At 38.4% G+C, this 22,218-nt stretch overlaps 1 protein-coding gene across 3 annotated transcripts in view; it reads right to left on the bottom strand.

Annotated features, from left to right (window-relative positions):
* Positions 1-333: 333 nt before the first annotated feature.
* The window catches only part of NOX4 (NADPH oxidase 4), a 198,727-nt gene continuing 176,842 nt past the window's right edge, over positions 334-22,218 (bottom strand). For all 3 annotated transcript variants that reach the window (XM_055416177.2, XM_055416176.2, XM_055416179.2), the window contains one exon: positions 334-5,986. In XM_055416177.2, the coding sequence (XP_055272152.2) occupies positions 5,866-5,986 (121 nt within the window). In that variant the 3' untranslated portion in view covers positions 334-5,865. The remainder of the gene's footprint in view (positions 5,987-22,218) is intronic.

A 22,218-nucleotide genomic window follows, 5' to 3' on the forward strand; every position in this document is an offset into this window, starting at 1 on the left:
GACTCTCTTCTCCTGAACAAGAAGTGTGTTATGGTCATGTGAACAGAGAACCAAAGTCATTTGTTTTAATATCAACATTTCCCTGGGTGGTTAGAAAGCTGTTGAAGTTATGACTTTGGTCTATGACTCTAAATGTAAAATTACAACATTAGCATTTCCTAGAAACTATACTGCTACGTATTTCTCCATTACAAACTCCTGGAAAACATAATTCCTTTACCACAACTGACATATTTTAAAACTGCTCTCTGGAAATAAATTCTAATCAGCAAAACATATAAGACTGAGTAAGAAATTAAAAGAAACACAGGGGAAAAGACTGATTTTCTGTATCTGAATGTGGAATTAGGGCTTCCCTGGTGGCTCAGAGGTTAAAGCGTCTACCTCCAATGCGGGAGACCCGGGTTCGATCCCTGGGTAGGGAAGATCCCCTGGAGAAGGAAATGGTAACCCACTCCAGTATTCTTGCCTGGAGAATCCCATGGACGGAGAGGCCTGGTAGGCTACAGTCCACGGGGTCGCAAAGAGTTGTACACGACTGAGCGACGGAACGGAACGGAACGGAATGTGGAATTAACACTCATACATTATTTTCCATCTAGCACTAAATAGAGTTTATGGGGAGGTTCAAGCCAACAGATGTGACTTATTAGATGTATTTGTCACAGGAAGGGGGAAAGCCCCTTTCATTAGCAGAGATTGCTAAAGTCTAGTCTGTCACAAACTCAATGGATGACTTGAAGCAAGTTTTCATCTCCCTTTGGGCCTCAGATTCTTCACCTGCACAATCAGAGTAGTTCCAACTTCAGCGCTTTGTTGTTCAGTTGCTCAGTTGTGTCTGACTCTTTGTGACCTCATGAGCTGCAGCACGCCAGGCTTCCCTGTCCTTCACTCTCTCCCAGAGTTTGCTCAAACTCATGTCCATTGAATCAGTGATGCCATCCAACCATCTCATCACTTTATGTTTCTATAATACATTAAAGTATCCTGGATAACATAAGAAAAGGAATCTGCGTATCGGAGAAGCACTTTAAAATGTGTCTCATGGGGTGTTTAGAAAAATCACTGAGTTTACCATCCTTAAAGAAAAGAAACACATTTTTTTACTTAAATTTTTTTCTTATTAATGTAATAAGTATTCTTTATCACCAACTTGATCTATTGATGACAATCCTGGCCCATTTGCTTCCAGCAAGTCTCTTTAATGATGACTTATAATTTAAATCCATTACCTGCTGTTAATGCTTCAAACAAACTCTGATTTGGGGGATTATGAGTAACATGGATACATTGATTAAATCAATTCAGCCTATGCTTTGTTTACACTGCTTTATTTCTTTGTTTTAAACGTTTATACTATCACAATGCCTGCGCGGTGTTTAAAGTCACTAAATTAAAAACAAAACAAAACAAAAAACTATCAATCATCTGAACTTTAATTTGAATTTAAAAAGACAAATAAAGACAAAATGAAAAAACACGCCAAAAGACAAAAGCAGCAAGCTCTAAATGTATGTGAGTGGGGTCTGTGTGAGTGAGTTTAGTATTGTAAAAAAATTGATACATAAAAATCAGAGCATTCCCTTACACAAAACAGGAGATCCAAAAAAGATTAAAAATTGAATGGAAAATTCCATTGGATTCTTGGTCTGGGGGAATATAAAGAGAATTTCCTTTCCTTTGTCTACATAGTTCATTTCTCAGAAAAATCCTGTAAGAAAATTGATAGTTTCCTCCAAAAAATCAGAGAACTGAAAGGTATCGATTAAAAAAACCCACAAAACTATAAAGACAATTCTTCTGTTTGTGCGTGTGTGCTCAGAAGCTCAGTCATGTCTGACTTTCTGCTACCCTGGGGACTGTAGCCCGCCAGGCTCCTCTTTCGTGGCATTCTCCAGCTGAGAATACTGGACTGGGTTGCCATGATCTCCTCCAGGGGATCTTCCTGACCCAGGGATCAAAGTCATGTCTTCTGTGTCTGCTGTGTTCCCTGCATTGCAGGTGGATTCCTAACACACTGAACCCCTGGGAAGACCTTATTTTGTTCAGAGGTTCTCAAAAAGGAGCCATTGCTTTGGGAGACTGTGGGCCCACCAAAACTAAATGTAATATTTTGTAGGTGTGTCATAATATTCATTTTAATCAAGTTCTCAAAAATATACATTACTAAAAAGACTAAAAACTACAGATCTGGTCCAAATGAGAAACCTTCATCCCAGAGTAAAGAGCAATTTTCCGTAGTCACACCATGAGCCAGGGACATTAACAGCCTCAGAACCGAAATGCCTAAGGTTACACTGCTGCACACTCATTTGTGCCATCTTGTGAAAAAACTCTGCCTGCTTTATCTTTTGCAAACCTAAAGTAAGCTTACAGAGATTTCAAGGATACCATTTCAATTTTAACATTTATTGCCATTAAAATTACTTTTTAAAGATCAGTCTGATAAGAATTAGCCCCAGAGAAAGAATTCCTCAAAACAAAACAAAGCTCTTATACACACAAGATGAAGTCCTAGTTTCATTCCTACTTATAGAAGCAAAAATTAGCCTTAGAAAGCATCACTATGAACAAAGCTAGTGGAGGTGATGGAATTCCAATTGAGCTATTTCAAATCCTGAAAGATGATGTTGTGAAAGTGCTGCACTCAATATGCCAGCAAATTTGGAAGACTCAGCAGTGGCCACAGGACTGGAAAAGGTCAGTCTTCATTCCAATCCCAAAGAAAGGCAATGCCAAAGAATGCTCAAACTACCGCACAGTTGCACTCATCTCACAAGCTAGTAAAGTCATGCTCAAAATTCTCCAAGCCAGGCTTCAGCAATATGTGAACCGTGAACTTCCGGACGTTCAAGCAGGTTTTAGAAAAGGCAGAGGCACCAGAGATCAAATTGCCAACATCCGCTGGATCATGCAGAAAGCAAGAGAGTTCCAGAAAAACATCTATTTCTGCTTCATTGACTATGCCAAAGCCTTTGACTGTGTGGATCACAATAAACTGTGGAAAATTCTGAAAGAGATGGGAATCCCAGACCACCTGACCTGCCTCTTGAGAAACCTGTATGCAGGTCAGGAAGCAACAGTCAGAACTGTACATGGAACAACAAACTGGTTCCAAATAGTAAATGTCAAGGCTGTATATTGTCACCCTGCTTATTTAACTTCTATGCAGAGTACATCATGAGGAACGCCGGGCTGGAAGAAGCACGAGCTGGAATCAAGATTGCTGGGAGAAATATCAATAACCTCAGATATGCAGATGACACCACCCTTATGGCAGAAAGTGAAGAGGAACTCAAAAGCCTCCTGATGAAAGTGAAAGAGGAGAGTGAAAAGGTTGGCTTGAAGCTCAACATTCAGAAAACAAAGATCATGGCATCTGGTCCCATCACTTCATGAAATAGATGGAAAAACAGTGGAGACAGCGTCAGACTTTATTTTTTGGGCTCCAAAATCACTGTGGATGCTGACTGCAGCCTTGAAATTAAAAGACGCTTACTCCTCAGAAGGAAAGTTATGACCAACCTAGATAGTATATTAAAAACCAAAGACATTACTTTGCCAACAAAGGTCCGTCTAGTCAAAGCTATGGTTTTTCCCGTGGTCATGTATCGATGTGAGGGTTGGACTATGAAGAAAGCTGATCGCTGAAGAATTGATGCTTTTGAACTGTGGTGCTGGAGAAGACTCTTGAGAGTCACTTGTACTGCAAGGAGATCAAACCAGTCCATTCTAAATGAGATCAATCCTGGGTGTTCATTGGAAGGACTGATGCTAAAGCTGAAACTGCAATACTTTGGCCACCTCATGCGAAGAGTTGACTCACTGGAAAAGACTCTGATGCTGGGAGGGATTGGGGGCTGGAGGAGACGGGGACGACAGAGAATGAGATGGCTGGATGGCATTGCCAAGTCTATGGACATGAGTTTGAGTGAACTCCGGGAGTTGGTGAGAGACAGGGAGGCTTGGCGTGCTGTGATTCATGGGGTCGCAGAGAGTCGGACATGACTGAGCGGCTGAACTGAACACTCAGTGTTTGAACATCCACTGGAATTTAAATAAAATAGGCAAAGAGTTTCATCTAGTATAGCAGTCCTACTTGGAAAGATCACTCTTCTTCTTCCGCCAGTTTTACTGAAATGAGGTTTATTAGCAGAATCACATAAATAAATTATAATTATTAAAGAATATTGCATATAAGCCTGTACTAACTCATTTATTTTTACCAGTTTTCTCCTGTTATGTGTTTTTATGAAAATTATTTTTATTTTAGAAAGTGTTGTCAAGATGTACTGGTTATTACATATGCCTTCAGAGCTAAATCTGCAGGAACATTGCACATTTCCCATATCTTTTTCTGACTCACTTTCCTTCCAGAGAGAATAAGAAAGCGTTCCAAGGAGAGCAAGAAATAGCTGTAATATGTTTGTGGGCATTTAATGCTAGATGGTTTAGCATGCTTGATTGCTATTGGTGAGTCAGAGCAAAAAGATGACAGTAGAATCTATCATGTTATGTTATATCATGCAAAATTTTAACAAAGGCAAGACAAGCTATGTTGCTGATTTCAGCAATGTGTTATATTTGATAGCAAGTCTACAAAAGAAAACCCTAAATTGTAAAAATGCCTTAATTCTTAAGGTAGTGAAATATATTTTCTGAGCTGAGAATATAATGGGCAGGGAGCATAAGCTGATAGGATCACGAGCACAATCCCTACAGTGACTTTAAACTCAGTAATTCTTTATCAAGACCCAGAATGCCAGATAGTGCAACGCTAATATTCTTGATTCAGAACTTAAATTTCCATAACTGATTAAGTATTTCCTCTTGTATAAAGAGTAAAATACAGGTTTCCTATTCAAGGAAGTGACCACACTTTGTCTCCATCATAAACCAATGTGTGAAAAAAGAGAAAGAATTTATATCAGTGACCACTGGCAGACACAACACCTTTTGGTCTTCAAAATGCAGACTAAGAGATTAAAACCTAAAGATAAACTACACTGGGAAAAATGGAAATAATAATGGAAGTCAAAATCCTGAAAAAGGAAAAAAAAATTATCAGTCTGTATGTCCCTTTATAATTTACATAATGATATTTCCTCATTAAGATGCAATAGTGATAAATAAATTGGGAATGGAAAGGAGTGATTAAATCATCGTGTCTAACACACGCCAAGGGAGGGCAGATTTCCTTAGACAAAGGAACAAAGATGAAAGAAAAATATAAAAAAAATCAATAGATATTATATCAGCATCTGCAAAAGGTTCATTGAGCATAAAGCCTACAAATATCAAGTAGAGGTATTAGCGTCAGTAGTGAGCAAGCAACACGAAGTACCCGTATCAACTCAGAATCCTGTGCTGTATTTTCAGACACCTAGTATATTGGCCTCAAGCTTTTCTAAATCAATGCTTCTATTTATACTCATGTAGAAAATGTAATCTGAGTTTCAATGCATTTTTAATTTTGTTCAATCTTGCATTTGTTCAACCAAAAACAATTTAAAAGAGAACCAAGGCTATCAGCCTCACAATGAGCAAGTGCAACTCCTTACTAGGAAGTTCTTGAATCTGCCATAAAAATCAACAGTGTGCACATAATAGTTTTCTTTTAATCTGAGCAGTGAAAAGTGAATAATCACATCAGATATCCTTCAGGGCCTCTTTGGTTTCCAGATTAAATGTGTAATGAGACCTGTCATCCTGCCACATTCTCTCTGCATTTCCATTTTAAATAATCATAAATAAGAAAACCTTGCTACTGTTTGGCATGACACAGCTGTTTGATTCAGCTGCATTTCAAAGCCTTAGAAATTGCACTCATTCCTTCTTTAGAGTCCTTGTTCATCTCAGAGGTTTTCAACTGAAAGATTCTTTATTGTACTCAAATCTTGTCCCATAGGAATTGTTTCGATTACTCAGCTTATGAAGAGTCTTAGAAATCGAATTGGGTCCACAGCAAAAAACACCAACTGTTTTCCTGGAAAGACAAAGAGAGAAAATGGAAAATCAGATGGAAAATTAGGCAGAACATGACAAGAAGTATTTTTTCAGTAGTGTGTTTAAAGTGTTAATAAAGATAATTTCTTGATGTATACATCTTTGTATACAAATAATTTTCCAACCACTGTATTACCAAATGTAAGAGAAGATATTTTATTTACCTCATGTTTTTTATGCTAGAAATCAAGATAATTCAAAAAATATAACACATATTTGTTAATTATCAGAGAGAGACTGATCAGTCTGCATGTCATTGATGAGGGCAGAAATCAAGTCAAGAGCAGTAACTGATAGTTGTCAACTGCCTCACATGTGACATATGAACAGATTCCCATCCACCCTGGACCATATCAGTTCTTCTCATACTAGATGCTTTACAGACTTTTTTTTCTCTAAAGACCTCACAGATTTTCACCAGACGTGGTGAATAAGACAAAAGACAAGGAAGTTATTACCAATTTGGAAGAATAATTTTAAGTGACTACTTTATGTCCACATTAAAACAATAAAAATATTAATCTGGATACGTTTTATGCCAGCAGGTTTTATTATTCAGTAACATTTCAGTAGACAAATGATACATATTCCTAACAAATAGAATAAATACATTCCATGAAATGACTACTATTTCACATTGATTTCCTTCAAAGTTTGTTGATTTGTATAGAATTCTTCCTAGGATATAAAAATGATTAACAATTCTAATCAAAGCTTGGATAAATACAGTATGTATTCATTATCTGAGAATAATTGTTGCTGAACAGAAAGATAATTCATTAAAACGGGTACCTAAATTTATAATAAATACTGAAAATATAGGTTTATTGAAAAGTTTTAACCTTGAAAAATGGAACAAAGAACCACAAAATAAATTTCTACTTGCATCCATGATAGAGTAATAGGGACCAGATTTACCCTCTTGCCTTTAAAAAATAGGACAAAACAAAGAATATATAAAACTATTATTTCCAGATACTGGCCAATAGGCAGCACAGAACTGTTCATCCCTAAGAAAGATGAAAAAATTAAAGGGAGCACAAAAATTGTCTCTACTTGTTGCCTGAAGGCGATTTAAAAGATGAAGCACAGGAGGGGACGAAGCGGGGAGCTCAGGAGTGGGAGGATATATCCATAATTATGACTGATTCGCACTGATGTACAGCAGACACCACCACCACCTGTTATCCTCCAATTAAAAAGAAAATTTAAAAATAATGCAACAAACGATTAAAAAAGTGAGCTGAAGCTCATAAGAGGGAAACTCATCCAGAGACTGGTGGTCTTGCTGCGTTAAAGAGAAAGGAATGGAGTTCATTAAGACTAAAGCAGCTATATGGAGAGAGGCAATATCAAAAGAAAGACGCTCTGGAGATCTGCAGGGAAGCATCTTCAAGTCTTTGGCTGAGTGCTAATCTCCTTGGGAAGCTGGGTAAAGAACTACTAGGAAGAAGCAGGCCAAAAAATTCTGAGTTTATACAAGGTTATCAACAATTCATATTACCACAAGCTAAAATGGAAATACCTACATATAATATATTGGCAATGGATAGGAGACTTTAAAAGGTATTACCTTACTTGCAAACAGTAGGCAGGATTTGCTAAAATTAGCCTTAAACTGAGCTTCTCTGGTGGCTCAGAGGGTAAACTGTCTGCCTGCAATGTGGAAGCCCCAGGTTTGATCCCTGGGTCGGGAAGATTCCCCGGAGAAGGAAATGGAACCCACTGCAGTGTTCTTGCCTGCAGAATCCCATGGATGGAGCAGGCTGGTAGGCTACACTCCACGGGGTCGCAAAGACTTGGACATGACTGAGCGACTTCACTTACTCACCTTACTTTTAGCTTTAGACTGGAGGGTGCTCTGGACTCATACTGTGTGTGCAAGTGTGCTCAGTTGCATCCAACTCTTTGCAACCCAATGGACTGTGGTCCATCATGCTCCTCTGTCCATTGGATTTACCAGGCAAGAGTACTGGAGTGGGTTGCCATTTCCTTCTCCAGGGGATCTTCCTGTCATTACTAACATAGCTTCAAAGCAAGCTCTGGAAAGATCAAACTAAACCCAAGTAACAAAACTGTATGCCAGAAACAAGTGCAACAGTATTGAAAAGAATAAATACATTTTGGGATTAGATATCTAGAAGTACAAAATTATTGTTGTCATTGAGTCCCTCAGTTGTGTCCTGCTCTTTGTGACCCCATTGACTGCAGCATACCAGGCTTCCCTGTCCTTCACTATCTCGCAGTTTGTTCAAACTCATGTCCATTGAGTCAGTGATGACATCGAACCATCTCATCCATTCTTGCCCCCTTCTCCTCTTTGTTTCAATCTTTCCTAGCATCAGGGTCTTCTCCAGTGAGCTGGCTCTTTGCATCATGTGGCCAAAGTTTTGGAGCTTCAACTTCAGCAACAGTCCTTCCAATGACTATTCAGGGTTGGTATCCTTTAGGACTGAGTGGTTTGATCTCCTTGCTAGTCAAGGGACTCTCAAGAGTCTTCTCCAGCACCACAGTTTGAAGGCATAAATTCTTCGCTGCTCTGCTTCTTATTATTGTTCAGATCTCACATCCATACATACTGGAAAAAAATATAGCTTTGACTGTATGGACCTTTGTAGGCAAAGTAATGTCTTTGCTTTTTAATACACTGTTTAGGTTTGCCATTGCTTTTCTTCTAAGAAGCAAGTGTCTTTTAATTTCTTGGCTGCAGTCACCATCTGCGGTGATTCTGGAGCCCAAGAAAATAAAATCTGTCATTGTCTAATTTTCCCCCACCTATTTGCCATGAAGTGATGTGACTGGAGGCCATGAAGTGAAGTGACTGGAGGCCATGATCTTCATTTTTTGAATGTTGAGTTTTAAGCCAGCTCTTTCACTCTCCTCTTTCACATTTATCAAGAGGCTGTTTAGTTCCTCTTTGCTGTCTGCCGTTAGAGTGATATCATCTGCATTCTAAGGTTGTTGATATTTCTCCCTGCAATCCTGATTCCAGTTTGTGAGTCATTCCACCCAAATCAAAAAATTATCAGGAATAGCAAGAAATTATGAATTGTAACTAAAAGTGTTAGGGGTTGAATCTTGCCCCTTCCCCCAAATTCACAGGTTGAAACTCTATCCTCAGTACCCCAGAATGTGGCTATATTGGGACGTAGGACCTTTAAAGACATAATTAAGCTAGAATGATGTTATTTGGGTGAACCTTATTGCAATTTGAGTAGGGTCCTTATGAGAGAAGGCATTAAAGATACACTAGAGATGCACATACACAGGTAAAAGAATGACCATGTGAATAGACAGCAAGAGGGTGGTCTTCTGCAATGCAAGGAGGGTCTCAGAGGAAATCAACCCTTGTTTTTGTTGTTCAGTTGCTTAGTGATGTCAGACTCTTTGGGACTTCATGTATTGCAGCATGCCAGGCTTCCCTGTCCCTCACCATCTCCTGCAGCCTGCCCAAACTCATGTCCATTGAGTCAATGATGCCATCCAACCATCTCATCCTCTGTCGTCCCCTTCTCTTCCTGCCCTCAATTTTTCCCAGCATCAGGGTCTTTTCCAATGAGTCAGCTCTTTGCACTGGGAGGCCAAAATATTGAAGCTTCAGCTTCAGTATCAGTCCTTCCAATGAATATTAGGGACTGATTTCCTTTACAATTGACTGGTTTGATCTCCTTGCTGTCCAAAGGATTCCCAAGAGTCTCCTCCAACACCACAGTTCAAAAGCATCAATTCTTTGGTGTTCAGCCTTCTTTACAGTCCAGCTCTCACATCCATACATGACTACTGCAAAAACCATAGCTTTAACTATACGGACCTTTGTTGGCAAAGCAATGTCTCCGCTTTTTAATACGCTATGTTTCTCATAGCTTTACTTTCAAGGAGCAAGCATCTTTTAATTTCTTGTCTGCAGTGATTCTGGAGCTCAAGAAAATAAAGTCTGTCACTGTTTCCTGCTATCACCTGAAATTTCAGTGCTAAGAATGGTGAGAAAGTAAACTTATTTAATCCATCAATCCTGTGGAATTTTATTATGGAAGGCCTAGCAAACTAATAAAGAAAAAAAGATCAGTCAAAAATGATCAGGACAAAAATGACAGAAATAATGGAATTACCAAATACGGTCATTGAAACAGTGACGAGAAACATGCTTCATATGTTTAAGGTTGAGCATCAGTTTGATGAGAAAGGCAAAAGATTTTTTAAAGGCCTAAGTGGAAATGCTAGAGATTAAATGCGAATTTAAAATGATAAATATACTACGGGTTAACTAATGGGTTAACAGAAGAATAGGCACTGAAGAAGAAAAGAGAAGCAAACTTGAAGACACAGCAGTGGAATCTATCCAAACGGATGCACAGAAAGAACAAAAATTGGGCAGAAAAGAAATGGAGCCTCAAGGTCAAAACAGACAATACCAGGCAATCTTTCATATGTGTAATCATGGTCTCAAGATAAGTAAGACAGAAAGGAAATGAAAAAAATGAATAACTAATTGCCAACATTTTTGCAAGTTTAATAAAACAAACAAATCCAATGATCTAATGAACCCTAAAGAGGATATCCACACACACACATGCACATACACATAACATTATAGGCGACAAACAAAACTCTGAAAATCAGCTACAAAGAGAACAACACAAAAGCAGCTGGCAGGGGCAGGGGTGGAGACACATTTACAAATAATAAGTAGAAGGTGAAGGAGATGAAGGATAGACTTCTTGTCACAAACTGTGTAAGTCAGAGGCAATGAAGTGAAATCTTCAAAGTGCTGAAAGATCAAATAAGGTCAACTATGCGGATGCTCATTGCAGCCATGAAATTAAAAGATGCTTACTCCTTGGAAGGAAAGTTATGACCAACCTAGATAGCATATTAAAAACCAGAGACATTACTTTGCCAACAAAGGTCTGTCTAGTCAAGGCTATGGTTTTTCCAGTGGTCATGTATGGATGTGAGAGTTGGACTGTGAAGAAAGCTGATCACCGAAGAATTGATGCTTTTGAACTCTGGTGTTGGAGAAGACTCTTGAGAGTCCCTTGGACTGCAAGGAGATCCAACCAGTCCATTCTAAAGGAGATCAGTCCTGGGTGTTCACTGGAAGGACTGATGCTAAAGCTGAAATTCCAATACTTTGGCCACCTCATGTGAAGAACTGACTCACTGGAAAAGACTCTGATGCTGGGAGGGATTGGGGGCAGGAGGAGACGGGGACGATAGAGAATGAGATGGCTGGATGGCATCACCGACTCGATGGACATGAGTTTGAGTGAATCCTGGGAGTTTGTGATAGACAGGGAGGCCTGGCGTGCTGTGATTCATGGGGTTGCAAAGAGTCGGACACGACTGAGCGACTGAACTGAAGTGAACTGATTCTATCTCAAGCAAACTTTATACCAAACAAAAATATTGTAACTTTCAAAATTAAAGATAGAATACAAACTTTTCTAACAGAAGGTGAGGGAATTTATCACCAGTGAACCAGCCCTTTAAGGTATATAAATGGAATTCATCAGAAATCAGATAGAATAGTAAAACTATAGCAGAAAGTAACACAACATTGTAAATCAATTACACTCCAATAAAAATAAATTAAAAAACTGAATTGTAATAAAAAACCATTGTAAGTATGACATTTTAGAATAAATATATTATGAAATAAAACAATTTATATGCACCTGGAAAAAAAAAAAGAAACGTAAATTACCCAAAGCTATGAAGTACAACAAAATGGTGAATCTGTAAATATGTATAATGAATATTTTGTCAAATTTTTAGTCTCTTTAAAATATAATTGATATTTAAAACAAAATTAGTAATAAATTATGGCATTTATAGTATTGTAGAAGAAAGATGAATAAGAACAAAAGCCAAAGAGATGTAGAGTGATGGGATGTGGACTATCCACATGAGGTGGGATGATAAGTTTGAAATACACTGTGATAAGCTAATGCTATACAATATAAAGCTACAGATATGCTTCTCCAATCTCAACTTCATCAGCATCACCTAAGATATTTCACAGACCACAGATAGCAAGGCCCTATTCCTAGATGCTCTTATTCAGCAGATCTTGGATACAGCTCAAAGAATTTGTTTTTCCAACAAGTTTCCAGGTTATGTTAGTTCAAGGATTGCAACTTGGGAAAAAAGTCTTTAAGAAAGTAACTAAAGTCAAAGAGACAAGTAAGGCTAGTGTGCCACTACAGGAGAAAAAAATGGAATCATAAAAAAGTACTGAACTGAAAAGAAAGTAAAGAAAGGAGGAAAGAACAAATGAGATAAATTGAAAGCAAAGGTAAACTGTTGGAAAATGAAAGTTGCTCAGTCATGTCCCACTCTTTGGGACCCCATGGTCTATACAGTCCTTGGAATTCTCCAGGCCAGAATACTGGAGTGGGTAGCTGTTCCCTTCTCCAGGAGTGGGTAGCTGTTCCCTTCTCCAGGAGATCTTCCCAACCCAGGAATTGAACCCAGGTCTACTGCATTGCAGGCAGATTCTTTACCAGCTGAGCTACCTGGGAAGCCCTGACTATAACTCAATTCGTGGAAGCCAGAATACTCAAAGAGGAAAAGACAGTCTCTTCAATACACAGTGTTGGGAAGACTGGATATTCACATGTAAAAGAATGGAATTGCACCCTATCTCATACTACGTCCAAAATTAACTCTCAAGAAATCAAAGACTTGACTCCAGGACCTTCAGTTCAGTCACTCAGTCATATCTGACTCTGCAACCCCATGGGCTGGAGCACGTCAGGCCTCCTTATCCATCACCAACTCCCGGAGCCTACTCAAATTCATGTCCATCGTGTCAGTGATGCCATCCAAGCATCTCATCTTCTGTCATCCATTTCTCCTACTGCCTTCAATCTTTCTCAGCATCACGGTCTTTTCCAGTGAGTTAGCTCTTCACATCAGGTGGCCAAAGTATTCGAGTTTCAACTTCAGCCATCAGTCCTTCCAATGAATATTCAGGACTGATTTCCTTTAGGATTGACTGGTTTGATCTCCTTGCTGTCCAAGGGACTCTCAAGAGTCTTCTCCAATACCACAGTTCAAAAGTATTAATTCTTCAGTGCTCAGCTTTCTTTATAGTCCAACTCTCACATCCATACATGACTACTGGAAAAACCATAGCTTTGACTAGATGGACCTTTGTTGCTAAAGTGATGTCTCTGCTTTTTAATATGCTGTTTAGGTTGGTCATAGCTTTTCTTTCAAGGAGCAAGTATATTTTAATTTCATGGCTGCAGTCACCATCTGCAGTGATTCTGGAGCCCCACCAAATAAAGTCTGTCACTGTTTCCACTGTTTCCCCATCTATTTGCCATGAAGTGATGGGACTGGATGCCATGATCTTCGTTTTCTGAATGGTGAGTTTTAAGCCAACATTTTCACTCTCCTCTTTCACTTTCATCAAGATCTTAAACAATTAAATGTTTGAAGGAACACAGGGGAAAAACTTATTGACAGGGGTATTGGTAATAATTTCTGACACCAAATAATTTCTGGTAAAACTGATGACAAAAATACAAGCAACAAAACTAAAAACAAACAAGCAGGATTACATCAAATTAAGAAGCTTCTGCACAGTAAAACAAATGACCAACTAAATGAAAAGGCAAGCTAGGGAATGGGAGAATATATTTGCAAACTACATATCTGAAATATATAAAATATAGAAGAAATTCATATAATTTACTATCAAAAATAAATAATAATCATAACCCAATAAGAGGAAATGCTTTCAGCTTTTCACCACTAAGATATTAGCTGCATGCTTATCATATAGAGTTAGTATGTTGAATTATGTTCCCTCTTTATCCACTTTTTGAAGAGATTTTATCTTTTGAAGAGTATGTTGAATGATACTGAATTCACTGAATGATGCTGAATTTTGTCAAAATGTTTTTCTGCATCTATTGAGATGATCGTATGATTTTTATTCTTCAATTTTTTAATGTATTACCACATTGGTTTATGATATACCAACCATACAAGATATAAAGTTATTGAACCATCCTTGTATCCCTCAGATAAATCCCACTTGGTGATGGGATATATTCCTTTTAATGTATTGCTTTTGAATTTGGTTTGTGGTGTTCAGAAAACTGTTCAGTTCATGTAAAAAGAATGAAATTAGTGCCACTTCTCAAACCACACACAAAAATAATCTCAGATGAAAGACCTAAATATAAGACTGGAAGTCATAAAACTCCTAGAAAAAATAGGCAGTACATTCTTTGATATAAATCACAGTAATATGTTTTTGGATCTGTATCCTAAGGCAAAGGTAACAAAAGTAAAAATAAATGGGGCCATATACTAACAAACACATGAAAAGATGTTCAACATCACTCATTATCAGAGAAATGCAGATCAAAACCACAATGAGGTACCATCTCACGCTGGTCAGAATGGCTGCTATCAAAAAGTCTACAAACAATGTACACCCAGGGTGGATTCATGTCAGTGTATGGCAAAACCAACCAATATAATATTATAAAATAATAAGCCTCCAATAAAAATTTTAAAAAAAATTAAATTAAAACAAAACAAAACAAAAAGTCTACAAACAATAAATGCTGGAGAGGACGTAGAGAAAAGGGAACCCTCTTACACTGTTGGTGGGAATGTAAACTAGTACAACCACTATGGAGAACCGTGTGGAGATTCCTTAAAAAACTGGAAATAGAACTGCCATACGACCCAGCAATCCCACTGCTGGGTATACACACCGAGGAAACCAGAAGTGGAAGAAACACATGTACTCCAATGTTCATCACAACACTGTTTATAATAGCTAGGACATGGAAGCAACCTAGATGTCCATCAGCAGACGGATAAGAAAGCTATGGTTCAGTTCAGTTCAGTTCAGTTCAGTCCATATACACAATGGAATATTAGCCATTAAAAAGAAAGCTTTTGAATCAGTTCTAATGAGGTGGATGAAACTGGAGCCTCTTATACAGAGTGAAGTAAGTCAGAAAGGAAAACACCAATTCAGTATATTAATGCTGCTGCTGCTGCCAAGTCACTTCAGTTGTGTCCGACTCTGTGTGATCCCAGATCCCATAGACGGAAGCCCACCAGGCTCCCCCGTCCCTGGGATTCTCCAGGCAAGATCACTGGAGTGGGTTGCCATTTCCTTCTCCAATGTGTGAAAGTGAAAAGTGAAAGTGAAGTTGCTCAGTCGTGTCCGACCCTTAGCGACCCCACAGACTGCAGACTACCAGGATCCTCAATCCATGGGATTTTCTAGGCAATAGTACTGGAGTGGCTTGCCATTGCCTTCTCCGGTATATTAATGCATATATATGGAATTTAGAAAGATGGTAATGATGAGCGTATATGCAAGACAGCAAAAGAGACACAGAGATAAAAACAGACTTTTGGACTCTGGAAGAAGGTGAGGGTAGGATGATTTGAGAGAATAACATTGAAATATGTATATTATCATATGTGAAACAGATCACCAGGCCACGTTCCATGCACGAGACAGCAGGGCTGGTGCACTGGGATGACCCTGAGGGATGGGATGGGGTGGGAGGTGAGTTGGGGATTCGGGACAGGGGACACATGTATACCCATGGCTGATTCATGTCAATGTATGGCAAAAACCACTACAATATTGTAAAGTAATTAGCCTCCAATCAAAATAAATAAATTAATTAAAACAATAAATGGGGCCATATAAAGTTAAAAGCTTCTGCACAGCAAAGGATACTTTTGACAAAATGAAAAGACAGCCTACTATATGGGAGAAAACAATTGCAAATGATGTGACTGATAAAAGGTCAATATTTAAAATATGTTAACAGATCATAAGATGTCAAAAGACAAATAACACAACTAAAAAATAGGTATAAGAACTGAACAGACATTTTTACAAAAGGCAAATATAGGCCTGGATGTGAAGAAAAGGAAATCTTTGTACACTTCTGAGAATGTAAATTGATATAACCCATATGGAAAATCGTTTGGAGGTTTCTCAAAAAATTAAAAATAAAACTGTCATATGATACAACAATCCCTCTACTGTGTATATATATTCATAGAAAATGAACTCACTTGTATTGAAGTGTTATCTGCATCCCTATGTTTATGGCAGTATTATCTAGAATGGTCAAGACACGGAAACAACCTTAGTGTCCACTGATGGATGAATGGACAAAGAAAAATGTGATGTGATGTGATACACACACACATCGAAATAAAATTCAGCTATTAAAAGATACAACCTTACTATTTGCAACAGTATGGATGAAACTTGCTGGCATCATGATGAGTAAAATAAATCAGACAAAGAAAGACAAATACTGTACGATCTCACTCATCTGCGGAATCTAAAAACCCAAACTGATAGGAAGCGGGTGGGAGGTTGCCAGAGGCAGGTGGGGGAGGTCGGGGGTGAATGAAGACGGACAAAGGGTTACAAACTTATCGCTACAAGAGGAGTAAGTTCTAGATGTAATGGGCAGCATGGTGACTATAGTTAGTAATACTATATCGTATGTTTGAAAGTTAGGAAGATAGATCTTTAAAGTTCTCGCCACACAAACACAAACTTCGTAATTGTGTGAGGTGATATGTTAACTAACTTTATTTTGGTTGTCATTTTGCAACAGATATCCAGTTGTTACACTGTACACAATTGTATGTCAATTATTTCTCAACAAAGCTGAACAAATGAACAATATTTTAATCCAAAGCCAGAACTACCGAGTCCACATGTCGAAACAACCGAAGCCTGAGCGCGCTAGAGCCCATGCTTGCAACTAGAGAAGCCACCGCAAAGAGAAACCCACACGCGACAACTGGAGTAAAGCCCACACAGCGGAAGACTCAGCATAGCCGAAAATAAACAAACAAATACACATTTTAAAAATAAATAAATAACCAGGGGGACAGAATGAAATCACATGAAAACTTTAGAAATATTTTGATGCATGTAAAGATAAAAATAAAATACATTAACATTTGTGGTATGTAGCTAAAGAGATGTTTAGAGGGAAATTTATAGTACTAAACATTTTTATTATAAAAAGACAAAGATCTAAAATCAGTGAGCTATGGTTCCATCTTAAAGTGACTAGTAAAAGAAGAGCTAATTAAACTCAAAGGAGCAGAAGAAAGAAAAAAAAAGCATAAAATGAATTCTTACACTTGATAAAATGCAGGTTACTACCAAAACCAGGGCTAGACATAATGGATAACTTAAAATGAATAAAACTGTACTACTGAAAAAATATAATTACCAAAAAAAAAAAAAGCCAGTAATAGTATAGTTGTCATTAAGATGAAAATGGAATGAGACATTTTGTCCTATTTTTGACACAGTGTCTGTTTGTATACAATTTGTATACAGTCTTTGTCAACACTGCATTATGATGAGAAGATACCATTTGCTTTCTTGGCTTTCATAGGCAAATGCAGATTTAGATTTTCAAATTTTGCAGATTTCCTGAAGGCTTATCTCAAATACTTCACAACAGAAACATTATTTTTAAAGCACAATCTATGATTTTTTAAAAAAAATTTGTCATCCAATTGTTAAGTAGTTTATTTTACTTTTTTAAAATGGGATTTAAATTTTATTATTGTTTTATTTTGTTTTTTAATTTATTTAAATTGGAGGCTAATTACTTTACATTATTGTATTGGTTTTGCCATACATTGACATGAATCTGCCCTGGGTGTACATGTGTTCCCCATCTTGAACCCCCCTCCCACCTCCCTCCCCATCCCATCCCTCTGGTTCTTCCCAGTACACCAGCCCCGAGCATCCTGTATCATGCATTGAACCTGGACTGGTGATTCGTTTCACGGATGATAATATACATGTTTCAATGCCATTCTCCCAAATCATCCCACCCTCGCCCTCTCCCACAGAGTCCAAAAGACTGTTCTATACATTTGTGTCTCTTTTGCTGTCTCGTATACAGGGTTATCATTTCCATCTTTCTAAATTCCATATATATGTGTTAGTATACTGTATTGGTGTTTTTCTTTCTGGCTTACTTCACTCTGTATAATAGGCTCCAGTTTCATCCACCTCATTAGAACTGATTCAAATGTATTCTTTTTAATGGCTGAGTAATACTCCATTGTGTATATGTACCAAAGCTTTCTTATCCATTCGTCTGCAGATGGACATCTAGGTTGCTTCCATGTCCTGGCTATTATAAACAGTGCTGTGATGGACATTGGAGTACATGTGTCTCTTTCAATTCTGGTTTCCTTGGTATGTATGCCCAGGAGTGCGATTGCTGGGTAGTATGGCAGTTTTATTTCCAGTTTTTTAAGGAATCTCCACACTGTTCTCCATAGTGGCTGTACTAGTTTGCATTCCCACCAACAGTGTAAGAGGGTTCCCTTTTCTCCACACCCTCTCCAGCATTTATTGCTTGTGGACTTTTGGATAGCAGCCATTCTGACTGGCATGAAATGGTACCTCATTGTGGTTTTGATTTGCATTTCTCTGATTATGAGTGATGTTGAGCATCTTTTCATGTGTTTGTTAGCCATCTGTATGTCTTCTTTGGAGAAATGTCTGTTTAGTTCTTTGGCCCGTTTTTTGATTGGGTCGTTTATTTTTCGGGAATTGAGCTGCAGGAGTTGCTTGCATATTTTTCAGATTAACTCTTTGTCAGTTGATTCATTTTTTATTATTTTCTCTCATACTGAAGGTTGTCTTTTCACCTTAACTGTAGGAGATCTTTGTGTTATTTGAAGGCTTTTACCATGTCACTTTCACTAACAATGACATCCTACAACTTTTCAAGATCTACAATTTATCTTTGTAATTCATTTGCACAAATTTTCATTCATATCAGTTCAGTTCAGTCGCTCAGTCATGTCCGACTCTTTGCGACCCCATGAATCACAGCACTCCAGCCTTCCTGTCCATCACCAACTCCCGGAGTGCACTCAAACTCATGTCCATCAAGTCGGTGATGCCATTCAGTCATCTCATTCTCTGTCGTCCCCGTCTCCTCCAGCCCCCAATCCCTCCCAGCATCAGAGTCTTTTTCAGTGAGTCAACTCGTTGCATGAGGTGGCCAAAGTATTGGAGTTTCAGCTTTAGCATAAGTCCTTCCAATGAACACCCAGGATTGATCTCCTTTAGAATGGACTGGTTGGATCTCCTTGCAGTCCATGGGACCCTCAAGAGTCTTCTCCAGCACCACAGTTCAAAAGCATCAATTCTTCGGCAATCAGCTTTCTTCACAGTCCAACTCTCACATCCATACATGACCACGGGAAAAACCATAGCCTTGACTAGACAGACCTTTGTTAGCAAAATAATGTCTCTGCTTTTTAATATGCTATCTAGGTTGGTCATAACTTTCCTTCCAAGGAGCAAGCGTCTTTTAATTTCATGGCTGCAATCAGCATCTGCAATGATTTTGGAGCCCAAAAAAGTAAAGTCTGACACTGTTTCCACTGTTTCCCCATCTATTTTCCATGAAGTGATAGGACCAGATGCCATGATCTTTGTTTTCTGAATGTTGAGCTTCAAGCCAACCTTTTCACTCTCCTCTTTCGCTTTCATCAAGAGGCCTTTGAGTTCCTCTTCAAGTTCTTCCATAAGAGTGGTGTCATCTGCATATCTGAGGTTATTGATATTTCTCCCAGCAATCTTGATTCCAGCTTGTGCTTCTTCCAGCCCAGTGTTCCTCATGATGTACTCTGCATATAAGTTAAATAAGCAGGGTGACAAGATACAGCCTTGACGTACTCCTTTTCCTATTTGGAACCAATCTGTTGTTCCATGTACAGTTCTAATTGTTGCTTCCTGACCTGCATACAGGTTTCTCAAGAGGCAGGTCAGGTAGTCTGGTATTCCCATCTCCTTCAGAATTTTCCACAGTTTATTGTGATCCACACAGTCAAAGGCTTTGGCATAGTCAATGAAGCAGAAATAGATGTTTTTCTGAAACTCTCTTGCTTTCTCCATGATATAGTGGATGTTGGCAGTTTGATCTCTGGTTCCTCTGCCTTTTCTAAAACCTGCTTGAACATCTGGAAGTTTACGGTTCACATATTGCTGAAGCATCTTTGTAATTCATTTGCACATATTTTAATTAGGTTACTGCAATCCAACAACCATCTAGAGATTTACCTACAAAAATTTTGTAGAGATGGGTAGAGACAAACTTATGTGCCAGGAGATAATGTTGTTTGGGGACAGATGTTGGCAACTAGTTCCATAAATGTTCAATATATTTTTGAATATTTTCCTATTATACCAACACTTGTTTCTTCCATGCAATATTAAAGCGTGTGATCTCATATAATGAAAGTTTATTTACTCCTAGAGATTATTCACTCCTTGTATTACAGATTCAGAAGGTTTAAGTGACATGACCCAGGGATACAGGAACAAATGTCAGAGACCAAACCTAGGTACACTTAATTTGTTTTGTTTTCAAAATACCATTAAGTAGTAAAATATAGAGATGTCTCAGATACTTCATCCAATCACAGAAGAGTTTTCTCTCCTCCAAAGGTCACATGAAGTTATTTATCTTCCCCTTTACATGATGTGTACATGCAACTAAGTTAAGATATGACATACATTTTTATTATAAACAATAGGAAACTCAATCTCAGGTGTAATAAATTATTTTTAAAAAGACATACAAGGAAGAGAACACTCTCAAACATTTGTGCCAATTTCTATGCCTCTCTTTCTCTATTTTTACTTCTTTATATTCTCTCAGGAATTTATGTCAATGAAGTAAACCAAAATTTTATATCTAAAATGGGGACTTCTATTTAAATAGTGCCTTTTTCCAGTTAATGAGCCCTTAAGATGTTGATCCACTCTTGCCCTAGTAATGCTACACAAAAATCTAAAAAAATAATGCAGTTTAGGTGCCTGCCCCAAGCAAAAACACAGAGTGGAAGTGTTGCATTAACACTGTTGCCTCAACAGGACCTGGTACATACTTGCTCCTCTTAAATCAGCTTTGTCTTTTTAAGAAAATGAACAAATAACGGAACAAACATACAAAATCCCTCACAATATGAACAGTGTAACAAAGCAGAACTCTGGAGAACTAACCAAAGAAACCAAATATCCCAGTGTAATTTCTTGCAAATGATCCTCTACTGTTTTGGGGTTTGGTTTTAAAATTGAGCTGAACAAGCAGAACAAAGAAACAAACTATCCAGGTTTTCAGCACCAGACTGTGAAAATAAAAGAATACTTGTCTGAAGGAGTACATTAAGGCTGTATATTCTCACCCTGCTTATTTAACTTATATGCAGAGTGCTGCTGCTGCTGCTAAGTCGCTTCAGTCGAGTCCAACTCTGTGCGACCCCATAGACGGCAGCCCACCAGGCTCCCCCATCCCTGGCATTCTCCAGGCGAGAGTACTAGAGTGGGCTGCCATTTCCTTCTCCAATGCATGGAAGTGAAAAGTGAAAGTGAAGCCGCTCAGTTGTGTCCGACTCTTCGTGACCCCGTGGACTGCAGCCTACCAGCTCCTCCGTCCATGGGATTTTCTAGGCAAGGGTACTGGAGTTCAGAGTACATCATATGAAATGCTGAGCTGGATGAAGCACGAGCTGGAATCAAGATAGCCTGGAGAAATATCAATAACGTCAGATATGCAGATGACACCACCCTTATGGCAGAAAGCAAAGAGGAACTAAAGGGCATCTGGATGAAAGTGAAAAAGGAGAGTAAAAGACCTGACTTAAAACTCAACATTCTAAAAAATAAAGATCATGGCATTTAGTCCCATCCCTTCATGGCAAACAGATGGGGAAACAGTGACAGACTTTATTTTGGGGGGCTCCAAAATCACTGCAGATGGCGACTGTAGCCATGAAATTGAAAGATGCTTGCTCCTTGAAAGAAAAGCTATGACCAACCTAGACAGCATATTAAAAAGCAGAGACATCACTTTGCTGACAAAGGTCTGTCTAATCAAAGCTACGGTTTTTACAGTAGTCATGTATGGATGTGAGAGTTGGATCATAAAGAAAGTTGAGCACCGAAGAATTGCTGCTTTTGAACTGTGGTGTTGGAGGAGACTCTTGAGAGTCCCTTGAACAGCAAGGAGATACAACCATTCAGTCCTAAAGGAGATCAGTCCTGGGTGTTCACTGGAAGGACTGATGCTGAAGCTGAAACTCAAATACTGTGGCCACCTGATGCAAAGAACTGACTCATTGGAAAAGACCCGGACGCTGAGAAAG

Source organism: Moschus berezovskii, chromosome 25 (assembly GCF_049115385.1).
Source record: "Moschus berezovskii isolate FMDL1 chromosome 25, NW_MosBer_1.0, whole genome shotgun sequence".
NCBI lineage: Eukaryota > Metazoa > Chordata > Mammalia > Artiodactyla > Moschidae > Moschus > Moschus berezovskii.